Below are 14,819 nucleotides of genomic sequence, written 5' to 3' on the forward strand. Positions count from 1 at the left end.
AGGGCTGCCAATTCAGGCAATGCGACACTGAGCTGCGTGAGGCCTCATTGATCTTCTTTGACAACACATGGAGTTGGGCAAAATGTCACCCACAGACACAAGCAAGTCTGCCAGGCCGGGCCACCGTTTCGTGGTTCTGGGTGCAGGCGTCATCGGCCTCTCCACGGCTCTGACCCTCTGGCAAGCATACAGTGATGCCACTATCACCATCATTGCCGCGCACTTTCCAGGCGACTACCACATCGAGTACGCCTCACCGTGGGCTGGGGCCAATTGGTGCTCCTCGGCGACCGACAACGGCCTGCTCGAGTCCTACGACCGCATCACCTACAACAAATTCGCGCAGCTCGCAGCCAAGAACCCTGAATGTGGTGTCGCATCCTCGCCGCTCCGCATGATCTACGACTCCCCGATCGAACAGGCCGATGTATTGAGTCCGGGCACTGGAAAAGTCTGGTACGACCAGCTCGTCGGCGGACTTTCGATCGTGCCAATCAATGAGATGCCTCAAGGCGCAATCTTTGCCCTAGACGCACCACAAACGTTTGTCATCAACACCCAGATCTACCTCAGGTGGTAGGTAAACCTCCCCTTTGACCCTCCTATGAAATACAAACAAGCAGGGACAGACTTGAAGGAATTGCTGATCCTGGTGAAACACAAAAGGCTTGTGGCAGAGTGCCGCAGCAAGTCGATCCACTTGATGAAGCGCAAGATCAAACACATCCAAGACCTAGAGGAGGATGGCTCGACTCTAGCAGCAATATTCAACTGCACTGGACTTGGCTCGTTCTCTCTAGGCGGGGTAGAAGATAAAGCTTTGTACCCTAGCAGAGGCCAGACCGTCCTCGTTGAACAGCCCTCAATACCTCTTGAGCGCATGTACTTCCGCTCCAGCCAGCGCTTCGTCCAAGACGCCACCTACGTGTTCCAGCGCCCGCTGGCCGGCGGCGTTGTTCTCGGCGGCTGTAGGCAGGATGGTAACTGGAATCCCAAGGTCGATTTCGAGCTTGCGAGGCAGATTATGGATAAATGCTGCGCTCTGGCTCCGGAGCTTGGCAAGCCGGAAGACCTCAAGGTCCTTCAGCACGGTGTTGGCCTGCGTCCTTGTCGACGGGGCGGACCGCGGATCGAGCTCGAGACAAGGGGCGGCCAGACAGTGGTTGTACACAACTATGGCGCGGGAGGCACCGGCTATCAAGCATCTTGGTGAGTTTGTTTCCTGCTCCGAGGAGCTCAGGCACCACGATGCCGTGGCTAACTAATATGCAACAGGGGCATGGCAGCACGAGCTGTGCAGCTCTTCCGTGATGCCAATTTAACATCCCAGGTGTTACCTAAACTGTGAGACACGCACAGCCGCTGAAGCATGGCAGGATATCCAGAGATCATAGGAGTCGACGGTGCAGATCTTGCCCGACGGCGTCGTGGTGCCAGTCGAACTCCACGCCGACTTGGTTACGAACTGTCAGCCCCAGACTTCCTTGATGATGCCCTTGGCTGCAACCCCCGCCACCCCCCCCCCCCCCCCCCCCCCCCCCCCGGGCGAGGTCGTTCGGCCACTCACACAGGATCGCGTTGCGGCTATAATTCGAGGTGCCGGAGGAGCTCGCGGATGACATTCGGGTCCTTGTGTCCACAATTCTGGTCCATAGTAGCGAAGGCAAGAATACATCTGGACGAAGTAAATAGGAACTCTTGCAAGTGGCGCATGGTCTGCGGGTTTTGTATACTACTTTGACAGACTTTCTGGTAAGAGTGAGCCCGAAGCTAAATCCATGCCGAGAGTTGATCCCGGGGTCAGAAGAACGACAGCCAGGCTTACCTCTTGATCCTGCGTTTCGGCGGATCGCGGCTGACTGTGACCAAGAAATTGGGCATCGCCCTGCCTGCAACCTACTGATGGCTCAAGGGACCCCAGTAGCATGGCGATTGGGATTACGGGAGCAAGTAGTGCAGCCCGGGCGATTTCCAAGGGCTACTTTCCAGCTAGCGCAAGCTACGTCAGCCGTGTTGAGACATGACACACACATCAAGGGCCGAGTCGCACAGCATGGGCTGGCACAAGCGTTCAGGCTGTGGGCGTGCGGCAGTGCCTCAATGCCCGTAGCTGCTGACAAGGTGGGCAGTGCGAATACAGAGGGCGCCGGTGCTGTGGACTGCTCACATGCAGTTCAACAACAACATTGCCAACCATGGCAAGAAGTGTGGGTGCTATGCCCAGTGGATTGAGTTGCTGACGGGCCTACTTGATTATGGTGGTGATGATTTGTACATTGTAGCGTATCCACTGATGGCGAGTAGGGCGCCGCCGGAAGGAGCGGCTGTCGTGGCCAGGGGACGTACGGGCCTGGCCTGGCTGCGCCTTCCCCTGCGGAGCCGCAGGGCACATGCAGGTCCAGTCACCCACTATGAGCACCCAGGGAGGCTAAGGTGCCTGAGGCTGGCAGGCTGGCAGTGCAGGTGCAGGTGCAGTGCTCACTATCAAATAGCAGAACCGCTGGAACCTCTGGTGCCACCACACTTTCCCTCGGTTTGCACCGCCCGTGACAGCCTCATCCCACCCCTCGCTCCTTGTTTGCCCCGGGCCACGCCCACGCCCAGGCGCCGCACAAGCAGAGCATGGCCGCCAGACACGCCGCAGACAGTCCCTCGTCCTCACCATCCTCCTGACACTGGCCTCCATGCCCGTCACTCTCCGCCGCTCCTGCGCCGCCTGCGCCCGCGCAAAGCACAGCTGCGACCTCCGCACCCCGCGCTGCTCCCGCTGCGTCCGCCGCAACTCGCCCTGCCACTACGCAAATGCCCCTCTGACCGCCACCGCCACCGCCTCCGGCTCTGGCTCCGGCCCGGCCCAGGCCCAGGCTCTTGCTCTCACGCACCGCCGTCGTCCTGCCCCGGTGGACAGTCCCGGCACGGCCTCTCCTCCCAGCAGCAGCACCAGCAGCAGCCCTGGTGTTGTGCTCCTCGACTTTGGTCTCGGTGCTGCCTGCGACCCCTTCGAGTCGTACCCCCAGATCCGCCTCCCCCGCAATGTCGTCCAGCGGCTGATGGATCGTTGTGAGCAGCTCACCCGCCGCCGAAACGGCAGGCACCCGCTCTTGGTTCCATGGCTCGTGGCTGACCACATCTCACAGTCCTCTCCAAGATTGCCTTTACGTACTATCCGCTTGACCGCAGTGCCGCGTCAAATCCCTTCATCACGTCTTGGTGGCCCCGCGCACTCGCGGACCCGGCCCTGTTCCATGTCTCTCTTCAGACCGCCTCCCTCGACGAGGAGCTCATGGCCCAGAAGGGCTTCCCAAACTCCCAGGTCCTCATGAGCGACTCCATCTCGCTGCTTCGCCGCAAAGTCGGCGACTCGTCCCGTGCTATCCAGGACGAGACCATCAACGCCGTCGTCACCCTGGCCGCCATCGAGGTATTTTCCCACATGCATCTCGTCATAGCCTGTCATGTCTAAGCGCTCATTACTGACCTCCGTCTTCCTCCCGCTCAGCATGGCAAGGGCAACGTCGCCACCAGCCTGGCGCATATTGACGGGGTCAAGGCCATGGTCGAACTCAGAGGTGGCATCAATGTCGTCATGCAGGCCAATTCTCTTACAGCACGCATGGTGACTTGGTAAGCGGCGACCTGTATCCGTCTCCAAAACATGCGCGTCGCCGGGCCTGCTGACAGACTTCACAGGGTTGCATTGCTCGTCACCGGCGAGCCCCAGTTTCCGACCCAGGACGACGCACAGACTCAGCATCTCAACGATGGCCTCGCCCCCATCGAAGAATGGACCGCTCTCCTATCCAACCGGGAGAGTTCTGAGCTCGACACTCCGGCGGAAATGGCATCCGGGCTAGACCCCAGTGTTGCCAATGTCTATTACCAGGTGCGGGCCCTGCTACAGCCCACGGGAACGGCTTGCCTCTTGCCAGGCAGCAAGATCCACGACTTGACTTGCTTTGCCATCCACAGATTGCTGTCAGTATCGGCTCCCGTGCCACAACAAGCCGGCGATAACGATGTCTCCGCCCTGACTGAGTGCCTCCGCTATGGGCTGGCCATCTACATGTTTCTGCTACACGGCCACGCGTATTACCCCCACGCCGAGATCCTATTTAGCTTGGTAGTGCGGCTGCATAGATCCATGGAGCTGTGGACGACTCATGCCCGACCTCCGCCGGAAAGTCCTCTTGCCATCTGGCTTTTGTCAACAGGGATGGTGGCTGCTGCTGCGACCCCGGAGTGGGACTGGTTCGCCCAGCAAGCTGCAGCTCGCCAAGCCGGCAAGCCGTTTTCCTGGACAGATACCTTGCGCCACCTGCAATCCGTCCTCTGGCATGCAAGCGATTACTACGAGCAGACCTACAAGACGGCGTGGGAACAGGCGCTTGCTAAAGAGGGGTCGTTGCTCATTAGTCCAGGGTGATTCACTCACCCCGGCGCTCGCACTCGCTGACAAAGACAAGACCCCTGCTGGCAGCACAACGGGGGCCGGCCCTGGTGGATATGACCTGACCTGGCCAGCCCCCAAAAGAGGACTAGTCTCCGCAGCTTCCATAGGATAGAACCAGTCCCGCTCAGACACAACATCCGATCAGCTCCGCAGATTTCGGGAAACCACCACAAACCCTCAACTCAGGCTTTTGCATATCGCCCGTCCCTGAGCTGCTCGGACTTAGTGGGTCGGATTCGTGCTTCATGAGCCCCTGCGTTGCGGGCCGCCGCGGAGTCTAATCCTGTTTGGGCGTTGAATATCAAAGCACTCGCTGGTTGTCAGACGATATCAGACTTGGCCCCATGCAAGAATTGCTCTCTGCAAGCAATTTCGTGTCAGGCGCTCCTATGTTCCTGTCTCGTGTGGAATCCAACACAAGTCACCCTCTGGCCAACAGGCTGAGCGTCAGCACGATGGCGGGTATTAAAGCCTTCCAAAGTCCCACCACGGCATCGAAAAGTGATGAGCTTCTCTCACCTCATCTACGTTTCCGACGAAAGCTCGACAGCCTCGCTCACCATGGAAACTCCTGTAGCTATCATCTCGCAATATATGGCTGACGGATATGCGCGGATCAACGTCACCAGAAATGAGGGTGTTGATAGTGCCGTCACTGCCTTCACGGCACTGTTTCATGGCATGCCAGCATGGCTGGTTGTCACTACTGCCCTGATTGGCGTTGTCGTGTACGATCAAGGTTTGTTGGCATCTCCCGCTTATCCATCAGTCGTTTTGCTCACCATTCTCACCGGCACGCAGTCCTCTACATTGTGCGAAAGGGATCCATCGCCGGTCCAACATTCAAGATTCCGATCATGGGGCCTTTCCTTCAAGCGATACACCCAAAGTTTGACAACTACCTCAAGCAATGGGCCAGCGGGCCATTGAGTTGTGTTTCCGTGTTTCACAAGTCAGTCTATCATCTGCGCGTCATATCATGAATCATCTTGCTGATCCTCCACTCTCTGAGCAGATTTGTCGTACTGGCCTCTGATCGCGACATCGCCCACAAGGTCTTCAAGTCGCCGACTCACACCGAACCATTGATCACTCCAATCGCGCCGACGATACTCAACCCTAAAGCCTGGATCTTTCTGAATGGGAAAGCCCATGCCGAGTACCGCCGTGGTCTGACTGGACTCTTTACCAACAAGGCCATCAGCACGTACTTGCCGGTTCAGGCCGAGGTGCACGAACAGTACTTTGAGCGGTTCGTGGCGGCGAGCGAAGCCAACAACGGCAAGGCCATGGGATTCATGAAGCTCTTTCGCGAGATCAACTGTGCCCTGTCCTGCAGGACATTCTTTGGCGACTATATATCACAAGACGCCATCCAGAGAATCGCCGACGACTTCTACCATGTCACGGCAGCCTTTGAGCTCGTCAACGTCCCGCTCTCCATGTATATTCCCTTCACCAAGGTCTGGAAGGGCAAGAGGATCGCCGCTGCCGTGCAAGCGGAGTTCTCGCGCTGTGCCGCCGCATGCAAGGCCAACATGGCATCGGGTGCCGAGCCCACCTGCATCGTCGACCAGTGGGTCTTGCACATGATGGAGTCCAAGAAGTACCAGGAGCGACTCGATGCCGGCGAGACCAATGTTGATAAGCCTTCGAACCAGATTCGCGAGTTCAGCAATGACGAGATTGGCCGCACGCTCTTCACTTTCCTGTTTGCCTCTCAGGACGCGTCGAGCAGCGCAACCACTTGGCTGTTCCAGCTCGTCGCGCAACGGCCCGACGTTGTGGAACGCCTTCGCGAGGAGAATCTCGCTGCTCGTGATGGCGACCGCACCAAGCCGTTCGACCTGGCCATGTTTGACAAGCTCACATTCACCAATGCCGTCATCAAAGAATCCCTCCGGTACCGCCCTCCTGTCATTTTCGTCCCATACATCGCCACGAAAGCCTTCCCCATCACGCCCGAGTACACCGTGCCCAAAGGAGCGATGGTCGTCCCGTCCTGCTACCCTGCCCTCCATGACCCAAAGGTCTACCCAGACCCAGACACATTCAACCCGGATCGGTGGATCACTGGCGACGCCGAGAGCAAGACAAAGAACTGGCTTGTCTTTGGGGCTGGCGCGCACGACTGTCTCGCGCGCAGATATGTGCCCTTCACCATGGCCGCCATGCTTGGCAAGGCGGTGCTAGATCTTGACTGGGAGCACCACGCCACAAGTCGGTCGGAGGAGATACGGGTTTTTGCTACACTCTTTCCCATGGTAAGTCGACTGCATGACCCATAGAGTCTTATCTTAACCGACGAAGTGCTAATAGTTTGGTCATCAGGATGAGTGCCAGCTCGTGTTCCGGAAGCGTGCGTAGCACTGGACTACAATACACAGCGCTTAGATGTCCGTACGCAGTATGACAGCACACGGGGCACTGAGAGACGGCCCAGCTGGTGTTCAAAGCACATTCGGGATAACTATGTAGAACCACATGATTTTCTAAGATTTTCAAAGTCTGGCTGCAACAGAGCCACATAATACGGATGGACCAATTACCGGTTATTACAGTTAATGCAGTCAATAGAGCCCTCTTCTATCTATCTAGAAATAGAATACAAATTATTGAAGTCGATCACAGAGAGCTTCTTGACAGGCTGGATCGTGATGCGGATCAGCGAGAGCATGACACACGAAATGCGCACTTCGTCGTAGACACGTTTAAAGCCCTCCCACAAATCATAAGCCCCTGTTAGTTTGTCAACGATCCAATGGACAATCCGCGGAGAAGAGCCCGGACCACGATGGCCTGCACCGGGGTTGTACGAGGAACACGGTTGGGCAAGGGCCTTCAACAACCTGCAGCGCGGTTGGACCTAACCAAAAAACGTGGACGCCCCGGGATTCCAAGGGGATGGAAAGCGTCCTGAATCACTGACATCGGCAGGGCCCACATTCGTATCTCCACTGCTCTAAGGCTTTCGGGATCAGAGCTAATCTCATCAGCCATACAAGTAATTCTGTCGCATGTGAGCCGGGGCAATCTTTTAAAGTTCTGTTTCCGATTGTCATTTCCATTCTGGGTAAGTCTTGATCAACCAGTCATGGTTGACAGTGTCGTACCAGGATGATTTGTTTTTATTGACTCGGAAAACTTCAAATCGTCATCTGGGCATTTCAGACAGTCGGGTGATTCTGCTGGTTGTGCTTGCCTGTGCCAGGGGCCAGGCCGCGCTGAGGGACCTCGTGTCGCTGGAGCAGAGCCCCTGTGACAAGTGCCTCCGGAATGGTTGGTGGGGCCTCCCCAACGCTGCCTCCCTACCTCCAGCTCGGAGCGTTCCGAAGGTCCCTCGGAAGCTACTTATGCAGAGCTGAAGGACAGCGGGCTCCATTGCTCCAACGACCCCAGCTGGGGTCAATCCCCATGTCACTGGAGAAACCTGGGGCAGGCGTGGCGAGGCACTGCCAAGACAGCGGAGCGAGCCATCTAAGCGTCTTGGCAGTGGTTACGAATTCCAAAGCTGGCACCGTCATTCTCAATCAGGCAGTCTGAACCGTCTCGGTCCAGCTAGGGGGGCAGCTGGTGTTGGTTCTTGACTCGATCCCGTTCCAAACCATGTAGATATAACAGGCCGCATGCACCTCGATGTTCGTGGTGATCATTCCCCTCTCAAGTCAGGGTATCACATGTGCATCCAACGCGGTGTCAAATTATTCTAGGCACGTTCTTCCTGTCCAGGGACAACTTGTCACAACAATGGCTGCTTCCCACGACAAGAATGATGGCACCGTTGCCACGACGCAACACCATGAGGTGCACAACGACCGTCTCGAGGCCAGCCTCAAGCCCGATGAGGCGACGGCGGATGCCGTAGCCAAGGGCCAGCTGGCAACGGGTTTCGAGAACATGACTTTGTGGCAGACCATCAGCACCTTCAAAATCGCCTCTGCCTGTTGTGTCCTGGCTGCGTTCAGTGCTGGTGCCGACGGATACCAGGTTGGGTGTGTTACATCTTCAAACTATTTGTCACTCCACGCTTCGCCTGGACATCACCACTGACTTATCCGATCTTGACACACTTCCTCTCAGCATGAACTCGAGCATCATCGCCAACAAGGGCTTCATCGCACAGTTTGCCACCGAGGCGAGCCCCGCGGGTGTCAAGTTCCTCTCGTCGAGCTACATCAGCGCGTGGGGGGTGGGCTCTCACGGCGGGCAGATTGTCGGGCAGATCGCCGTGTCCTTTGTCAACGCGCGGCTGGGGCGCAAGGCGGGCTTCGCGGCGCTGTGGCTGGTCGTGGCGCTCAGCATCATGACCGAGATGCTCGCGCGCGACTGGGCGGTCTGGCTCGGCGCCAAGATGCTCGCCGGCGCGGGCGTGGGCATGCTCCAGGCCACTGTGCTTGGCTACATCAGCGAGGTCGCCCCCGTGCGCATCCGCGGCGGCATGCTCATGCTCTACTCGTTCTGGTGGACACTCGGCACCTTCTTCGCCCAGGTCGCCCTCCAGCGCCTCAACGCCACCGACCCGACCAACTGGCTCACTCCGGTCATGACGCAGTGGGGCCATGTTGGCGTCATGGCTATCATCTACGCCGTCCTGCCCGAGTCCCCGGCGTGGTGCGCCAGCGTGGGCAAGGAAGAAAAGGCCAAGAAGTGGCTGCGGTTCATCCACCGCGACGTCAGGGGCTATGATGTCGACAGGCAGTACCAGGCCCTGGCTCTCGCCATCGAGCACGAGAAGGCCGTCGCCGCCGAGCAGCGCCGCGAGAGCTGGACCGCCATCTTCAGAGGCACGGACGGCCGCCGCACGCTCACTGCGCTCTGGGCGGTCGTGGCCCAGCAGTTTCTCGGCCTGTCGCTGTTCCTCGTATTTGGCACCTACTTCTTCCAGCAGGCCGGCCTCGAGGACCCGTTCAAGGTCAAGGTGATTACCAGCTCGCTGCAGATCGTGACCGTCGTCAGCTCCGTCCTGCTGGTCGACCGGTACGGCCGGCGTCTGATGGCGTGCACGGCCACGACCTTGATGTGGGTGTCTTGCCTGGTCGTGGGCATTCTTGGGTTCATTCCAGAGAACAGCGCCACCGTCTACGTGTTCATCTTGTTTGCCTGTTTCTGGAGTAGGTGTCTTCTCATTTCTCCCCTTCTAGAGATAATAGAGCGAGCACAGCTGACAACCTTTCTTCCCTGCAGATATTGGCATTGCCGCCAACGGTGCAGCAGGCTGGGGCTATGTGGGCGAGATCTCGTCACAGCGCCTGCGTCCCTACACGTCCAGCTTTGCAGCGGCTGCCAACGCGGCCAGCGGCCTCGTCATGTCTGTGCTGGTGCCGTACATGGTCAACGCCAATGCGTGGAACTGGCGGCTCAAGACGGGTCTCTTCTATGCTGGAGTGGGCCTCTTCTGGACGGTCGGTGCGTGGTTCGTCCTCCCCGAGACTGCCGGCCGGTCTGCCGCCGAGCTGGACGAGTTGTTCGAGGGCAAGATCCGAGCATGGCGGTTCCACAAGACAGAGACGGCTACGCAGAGGCTGGTCAAGGCGGAGAGAGACACGCGGTGAGCGGGAGTGCCGATTCCTGGACGGGAACCGAGCTGTGGGTTGCCAATTCTAGATACGCGGAATAGAGATAGCAGTAGTAGCGAAGCAAACAGCGACGACAAGGGTTCTCCGGAGTTAATTAAGATAAGAACGTCGATGCTAAATCCGCTGTATCTGCACACGAATCCTGTCTAGAGAATCTATGGGATAGTCTTGTATTCCCACTAATCAGCACTAACTACGTCACCAAACCTTACGCGTCTTCCAGCTCCCCGCAAACCCCTGCGTGCGCACCTTAACTCCGACATGGCTGTTAGCACTATAACTACGAGTTCCCCGTGGCCCACCAGATTCTTTAATCCAGGCGGAATAAAGGTGCCTTGAAGATCTCATGCCTTGGACACAGTGACCCGGTCGAGTAGTCAAGAGAAAACTCATTCTCTTCGCGTTCGCACACGCAGAACACCGCAGCACAACACACAGAAACATGGCTACCACAGCGGCAACAAACACTCGCTACCTCGTGCGTTCTCAGGGCTCGCCCTTGACAGCGTCGACAAACCCCGCCCCAACCACCGCAGACCTCAAGCCCACAGAAGTCCTCGTCCGCCTCCGGGCAGTGGCAGTCAACCCTGCCGACTACAAGATGATCGACTCCGGGCACCGCGTGCAATCCTGGCCCCTGGTCGCAGGCCTGGACGGGGCTGGGGAGGTCGCTGCCGTTGGAGAGCAGGTGTCTCGTTTCCGAGTCGGAGACGGTGTATTGGCGGCTTTTGCGACGGGCGAGCGGAGCGGGTCGTTCCAGGACTTCGCGGTCGTCGAGGAGCGGATGGTCGCGAAGAAGCCAGAGTTGTGGAGTTTCGAGGAGGCTGCGAGCGTCGTGTGAGTACCTTGCCCATCCCGCACCATCTTGTACCAAAGAACCTCAGCATAAGGCACTATGTGAAGACGGATAAGTCCACGGACGACTGACTTTGGCGACGCTGTACCCAGGGTGTGCTACATCACCGCTCTGGTTGGACTTGTCAAAGGACTCGGCCTTCGTCCGCCTTTCTTACCTTCACAGGACACAACAAGTTCACCAATCAAGTCAGTCCTCGTGCTAGGTGGGAGTTCCGCGGTAGGTGCTGCAGCAATCCAGCTGCTTCGCCTGTCCTTGCCACCAGAAGCCACTATCCTGGCGACAAGTTCACCACGACACCACCGCCATCTTGAGGAATACCTGGGCGCGAGCAAGGCTGTGGACCGCAGCTCAAAGTCCCTGGTGCAGGATGTCCAGCAGCTCACGCCGGACGGGCACGGAGTCGACGCCATTGTAGACGCCGTCGGTGCTGGAGCAGGCAGCGACGGGATATTCGATGTGCTAAGAACAGACGGGCTACAAAGATACGCGCAGGTTTGGACAGGTGATGAGGAGGTTTCTGTCCTTAGTCGGGTCGACTCGGTCTTGTTCCGCAGTCGAGACCTGCCGAGCATCGATGGTCATGAGGAAGTGCTGCGTGCACTGGAGAAGTTGTTGGAGGAGGGCAAGTACAAATTGCCGTTACCGGTAAAAGTTGTCGATGGACGCGGCTTGGCTGCATTTGAATCTGGACTAGGCCTGGTGCGCAATGGTGTCAGTGGTGAGAAGGTTGTTGTTCGACTCTAGAACAACGTCTCTGCTTCGCTGCTTCTGGGCAAAAGACCTCCACTTCCAGCGGAGTCGGGCATTCACTTGGGGCCAAAGGACGCCGTACCGTACAATCACAGATGGGAACAGACACGGCAAGAATGCATAAGCTACGAATACAATGTTCCACCACTCTGCCGTGGGCCCTGAACACAGAAAGATGCCACGCTCTAGACCTGCCAATTGCAGTGACTGGGTAATAGACTTAAAACGCAAAAGAAGCAGAAAATGATGAAACTCAAATCTCTGCCTGGAACGGATTTGGACCTTTGTGAGCGCTTCAGCCGAGAAGACCGTTACTCTTGCAGCTGAACGGCCCTCCAAAGTTGTTGCTGCGATATCCCTCGATGATGCTCTCCACGGACGCGTATGTGCCCACCGTAAGGAAGAAAATGCCAATCACGATGAGCACAATGTTGAGCAAGAATCCAAACCAGCTACGCAGACCCCTGGCGTTCCAGAACTTGGCGCCATAAGTGGCGCGGCGCATGCGCAGATACGCGACGCCCCAGAAGATGAAGCCGAAGAAGCTGTCGAAGAGGGAGCTCATCAGGGCGAGAAGGTCGGCGAAGAAAGGGATGACCTCGGCGATGATGAAGGCGAGAACCCAGGTCACACCGAGAATACCGGCCCAGGACACCCATCCGACGACTGTGTTCTCGCCCATGTGCCGCGTGCCGGCAAAGATGCGGAAGAAGAGGAAACGCGCGGACACGGAAGCGTAGAGCACACCCAGGAAGATGATGGTGGGGATCATGAAGCTGAAGCTGACCTTGAGGTACAGGATGTTGCCCAGCGAGCCAAAGGCCGGTGCCGTGTTGTAGTTGGTGCCAGTGTAGGCGTAGATGATGGACCCGACAAGCGAGAAGACGATGATCTCGGCAATGGTGACAGCCCAGAGCGCCTTGGGGAAGTCCTTTGGCTCCTTCATCTCGGCGATAAATGACGGTAGCGTGATCTGGCCGATAAAAGTGTAGCTGATGTTCATGAATGCGTTGACACCCATGACAAACGTGGTTGACGGCGGCGGGGTTGCAAAGACCTGGGGCTCGCCAAGCTCTGGATACCCTGCACCGGGATGGTCCTCGATGGCGGCGAAGATGGTAGCGAGCATCACCGATACGAAGGTGAACAGGGCGGAGAAGGTGGCGATGTGGGCGAGGGTGCTGAAAGTGCGCGGCAGGGAGCAAGCCCACGAGACGATGGCGATGATGGCGCTGAATCCGACCGTGCAGACGCCGCTCTTGCCCTCGGCCATGGTGTTGATGTACTTGGAGCCGGTGAGGCAGTGGAAGCCCTGGATGAAGGTGTTGTTCATGAGGAACATGAACGCAGTGAAGTACCATGCCCACTTCTTGTTCCAGAACAGCATCTGGCCAATGTCGCATACGTCCTTGACCTCGGGATGGCGCATGCAGAATTCCCTGCTCCATCGATTAGTGCTTGGGAGAGCTTGGGAGGAGGGGCTGAAGACCTGTCAAGTCGTTCAGGGCGGGACGTACCAGACAGTCAGTGACGTGTAGAGAACCAGGCCTGCGACGACTACTGTGAAAATAAGGCCGGGCACAAGCCCGAGGGTGGCATACGAGTACGGGAACGACATGATGGCGAGGCAGATGTACTCGGAGAAGAGCAGCGCGGCCGTCTTCTGCCAGCTGCACGTGCGGTACTGGATCGCATTGCCTGCCTCGAGCTCCATCTGCTTGCCGATGGACACGCTCTGGTCTGACGACGTGTCGGTGCGCCCGTCGATTGGCACGCCTTCAGTCTTGTCTTTGGGGCCGAGCTGGCCCGCGATGGGCTTGGTGACCGGTCGGTCGATGCGGGCCATCTTGCGTGCTTCCCATGACGACTCGGCCGTGGGTTGCGCCTCCGGGTCGGAAGACGCCCCGGAAGTGGCCGCTTGGTCCGTGTTCTTTTTCATAAAGCCGAGAGCCATCGTGCCGTGCGTGCAAGAGGACGTCCCAGGAAGAGGAAGCCTCAAGAATTGGTGATGTGGAGGAAATCAAGGGCAGCAGATCGACATAGAGAAACAGTGACGGATAGGCTGCGTGTGGCTCGAATAATCGGCTAGCATATGTAGGAGGGCGAAGTAATAATTCAAACTCGACAGCCCAGATCGACAAGAAGGGTCCAGTAGGGAGTCCATACGTGCAGAATTCCAGAGGAATGGATCTGTCCCGATTATATTGGAACAGGCGACGGCCGAGGTACCTATGTGAACTGACTTGCCGCTGGGCGACCAGTGAACTGCTTGCAAAGGTACTTTGGTGGCCAGGGTAAGTCCCAGCGTGCTAGCGGATTGCGCCATCGCCCGTAGTGCTGTTGTGATAGGATGTGCTCACCGGGCGACACGGCGCGGAAAACGGGTACTTCTGGGCCCCACGACGCATATGATGTAACCAGTCGAGAACAGTGGCAGACATGGTACCCGCATGGGCCGTGTTGGTGTTAGCAGCGATGCAAGAGCGACGAGGGCCCTGGATTGAGCCAGTGACGGGGTCCAGCTGCTTCGGGGGAGGGTGTGCAACCCATGCGGTTCGGCCCCGTGCTTGGGGCGAGGAAGGGCATCCTTGCCCTGATAGACAAAGGATCGGCGCAAACTTGGCTTTCTTGTGTGCCAAAGCTTGGCCTGCTTGGCTGACGAGCCTAAGCGACACTGGTGACGGGGAGAATCCCTCGCAATCCCACGCCTTCCGCACACAGGCACTTGTGAGCTGGCGTTCTTGCTGTAAATGACTGACCGAGACAGCCTTGTCGGAATCCGAACACGCCTCTTCAGCCTTGCACATCGTTGGAATGCAGTCATGTTGCTCTCTCAACGCGTGCCAAATTGCGACTACCAAGCCTTTTCGCAGGGGGGCTCCCCCTCCCCCTTGAAAGCTTGACGGTGGAGTGCCTCGAACGCTACCGTAAGCAGCGCTGCCAAGGTTCGCCTAGCGGAGTCGCCGCGCCCAAAGGTTACGTACAGTAAAGTGCCTTGTCCCGAGTACCACGCATGGTCCGCGTCATTGCATCGTCTGGCCTGTACCAGGTTCTCTTGGCCCCCTGTTCTCTGCACTTTGGGGGGCTTTGCGGATCCTTTACTCCGCCTCTGTGGCTAGCTGTGCCTTGTCCCGTCCACGGTGGCTTGCTGGAGAGATTCACGGCCCGTTGGTGGTGTGGCGCT

General features: G+C 57.9%; 7 protein-coding genes across 7 annotated transcripts; 5 read left to right on the plus strand and 2 right to left on the minus strand.

Moving 5' to 3' along the window:
• Positions 1-82: 82 nt before the first annotated feature.
• On the plus strand, positions 83-1,494 carry B0I36DRAFT_293262 (FAD dependent oxidoreductase; the record flags this gene model as incomplete). Its single annotated transcript, XM_046151791.1, has 3 exons — positions 83-576; positions 667-1,209; positions 1,276-1,494. The coding sequence occupies 3 exons, from the start codon at positions 83-85 to the stop codon at positions 1,346-1,348; spliced, it is 1,110 nt and encodes a 369-aa protein (XP_046008883.1). The 3' UTR covers positions 1,349-1,494.
• Positions 1,495-2,684: 1,190 nt separating this feature from the next.
• On the plus strand, positions 2,685-4,387 carry B0I36DRAFT_215117 (uncharacterized protein; the record flags this gene model as incomplete). Its single annotated transcript, XM_046148956.1, has 4 exons — positions 2,685-3,060; positions 3,138-3,421; positions 3,500-3,624; positions 3,691-4,387. Coding segments are annotated over 4 exons (1,482 nt in total), but the record flags the coding sequence as incomplete, so codon positions are not given.
• Positions 4,388-5,011: 624 nt separating this feature from the next.
• B0I36DRAFT_365347 (cytochrome P450) lies at positions 5,012-6,817 on the plus strand (the record flags this gene model as incomplete). The annotated part of the gene is made up of 4 exons (XM_046159118.1): positions 5,012-5,189; positions 5,252-5,402; positions 5,466-6,714; positions 6,782-6,817. The coding sequence occupies 4 exons, from the start codon at positions 5,012-5,014 to the stop codon at positions 6,815-6,817; spliced, it is 1,614 nt and encodes a 537-aa protein (XP_046008885.1).
• Positions 6,818-8,197: 1,380 nt separating this feature from the next.
• B0I36DRAFT_413900 (general substrate transporter) lies at positions 8,198-10,115 on the plus strand (the record flags this gene model as incomplete). Its single annotated transcript, XM_046162014.1, has 3 exons — positions 8,198-8,442; positions 8,531-9,561; positions 9,635-10,115. 3 exons carry the CDS (start codon positions 8,198-8,200, stop codon positions 10,000-10,002), a joined length of 1,644 nt encoding a protein of 547 aa, XP_046008886.1. The 3' UTR covers positions 10,003-10,115.
• Positions 10,116-10,286: 171 nt separating this feature from the next.
• B0I36DRAFT_148027 (chaperonin 10-like protein) lies at positions 10,287-11,780 on the plus strand. The gene is made up of 2 exons (XM_046148474.1): positions 10,287-10,863; positions 10,975-11,780. Exons 1-2 carry the CDS (start codon positions 10,469-10,471, stop codon positions 11,627-11,629), a joined length of 1,050 nt encoding a protein of 349 aa, XP_046008887.1. The 5' UTR covers positions 10,287-10,468; the 3' UTR covers positions 11,630-11,780.
• B0I36DRAFT_272196 (transmembrane amino acid transporter protein-domain-containing protein) lies at positions 11,702-13,514 on the minus strand. The gene is made up of 2 exons (XM_046151306.1): positions 13,153-13,514; positions 11,702-13,074 (listed from the first exon to the last, which is right to left on the minus strand). Exons 1-2 carry the CDS (start codon positions 13,479-13,481, stop codon positions 11,931-11,933), a joined length of 1,473 nt encoding a protein of 490 aa, XP_046008888.1. The 5' UTR covers positions 13,482-13,514; the 3' UTR covers positions 11,702-11,930.
• Positions 13,515-13,944: 430 nt separating this feature from the next.
• B0I36DRAFT_351657 (uncharacterized protein) lies at positions 13,945-14,442 on the minus strand (the record flags this gene model as incomplete). The annotated part of the gene is made up of 1 exon (XM_046157030.1): positions 13,945-14,442. The coding sequence occupies one exon, from the start codon at positions 14,440-14,442 to the stop codon at positions 13,945-13,947; it is 498 nt and encodes a 165-aa protein (XP_046008889.1).
• Between the last annotated feature and the right edge of the window lie 377 nt (positions 14,443-14,819).

The sequence above is a fragment of the Microdochium trichocladiopsis genome, assembly GCF_020744255.1.
Source record: "Microdochium trichocladiopsis strain MPI-CAGE-CH-0230 chromosome Unknown B0I36scaffold_8, whole genome shotgun sequence".
Taxonomy (NCBI): domain Eukaryota; kingdom Fungi; phylum Ascomycota; class Sordariomycetes; order Xylariales; family Microdochiaceae; genus Microdochium; species Microdochium trichocladiopsis.

What these genes read in the sequence shown, in the direction of transcription:
- B0I36DRAFT_148027 (XM_046148474.1), top strand. Translation starts at nt 10,469, where the DNA reads ATGGCTACCACAGCGGCAACAAACACTCGCTACCTCGTGCGTTCTCAG. An exon ending in GAGGAGGCTGCGAGCGTCGT is followed by an intron (nt 10,864 to 10,974) that starts GTGAGTACCTTG and finishes CGCTGTACCCAG; the next exon opens with GGTGTGCTACATCACCGCTC.
- B0I36DRAFT_272196 (XM_046151306.1), bottom strand. Translation starts at nt 13,481, where the DNA reads ATGGCCCGCATCGACCGACCGGTCACCAAGCCCATCGCGGGCCAGCTC. An exon ending in TACACGTCACTGACTGTCTG is followed by an intron (nt 13,075 to 13,152) that starts GTACGTCCCGCC and finishes TCGATGGAGCAG; the next exon opens with GGAATTCTGCATGCGCCATC.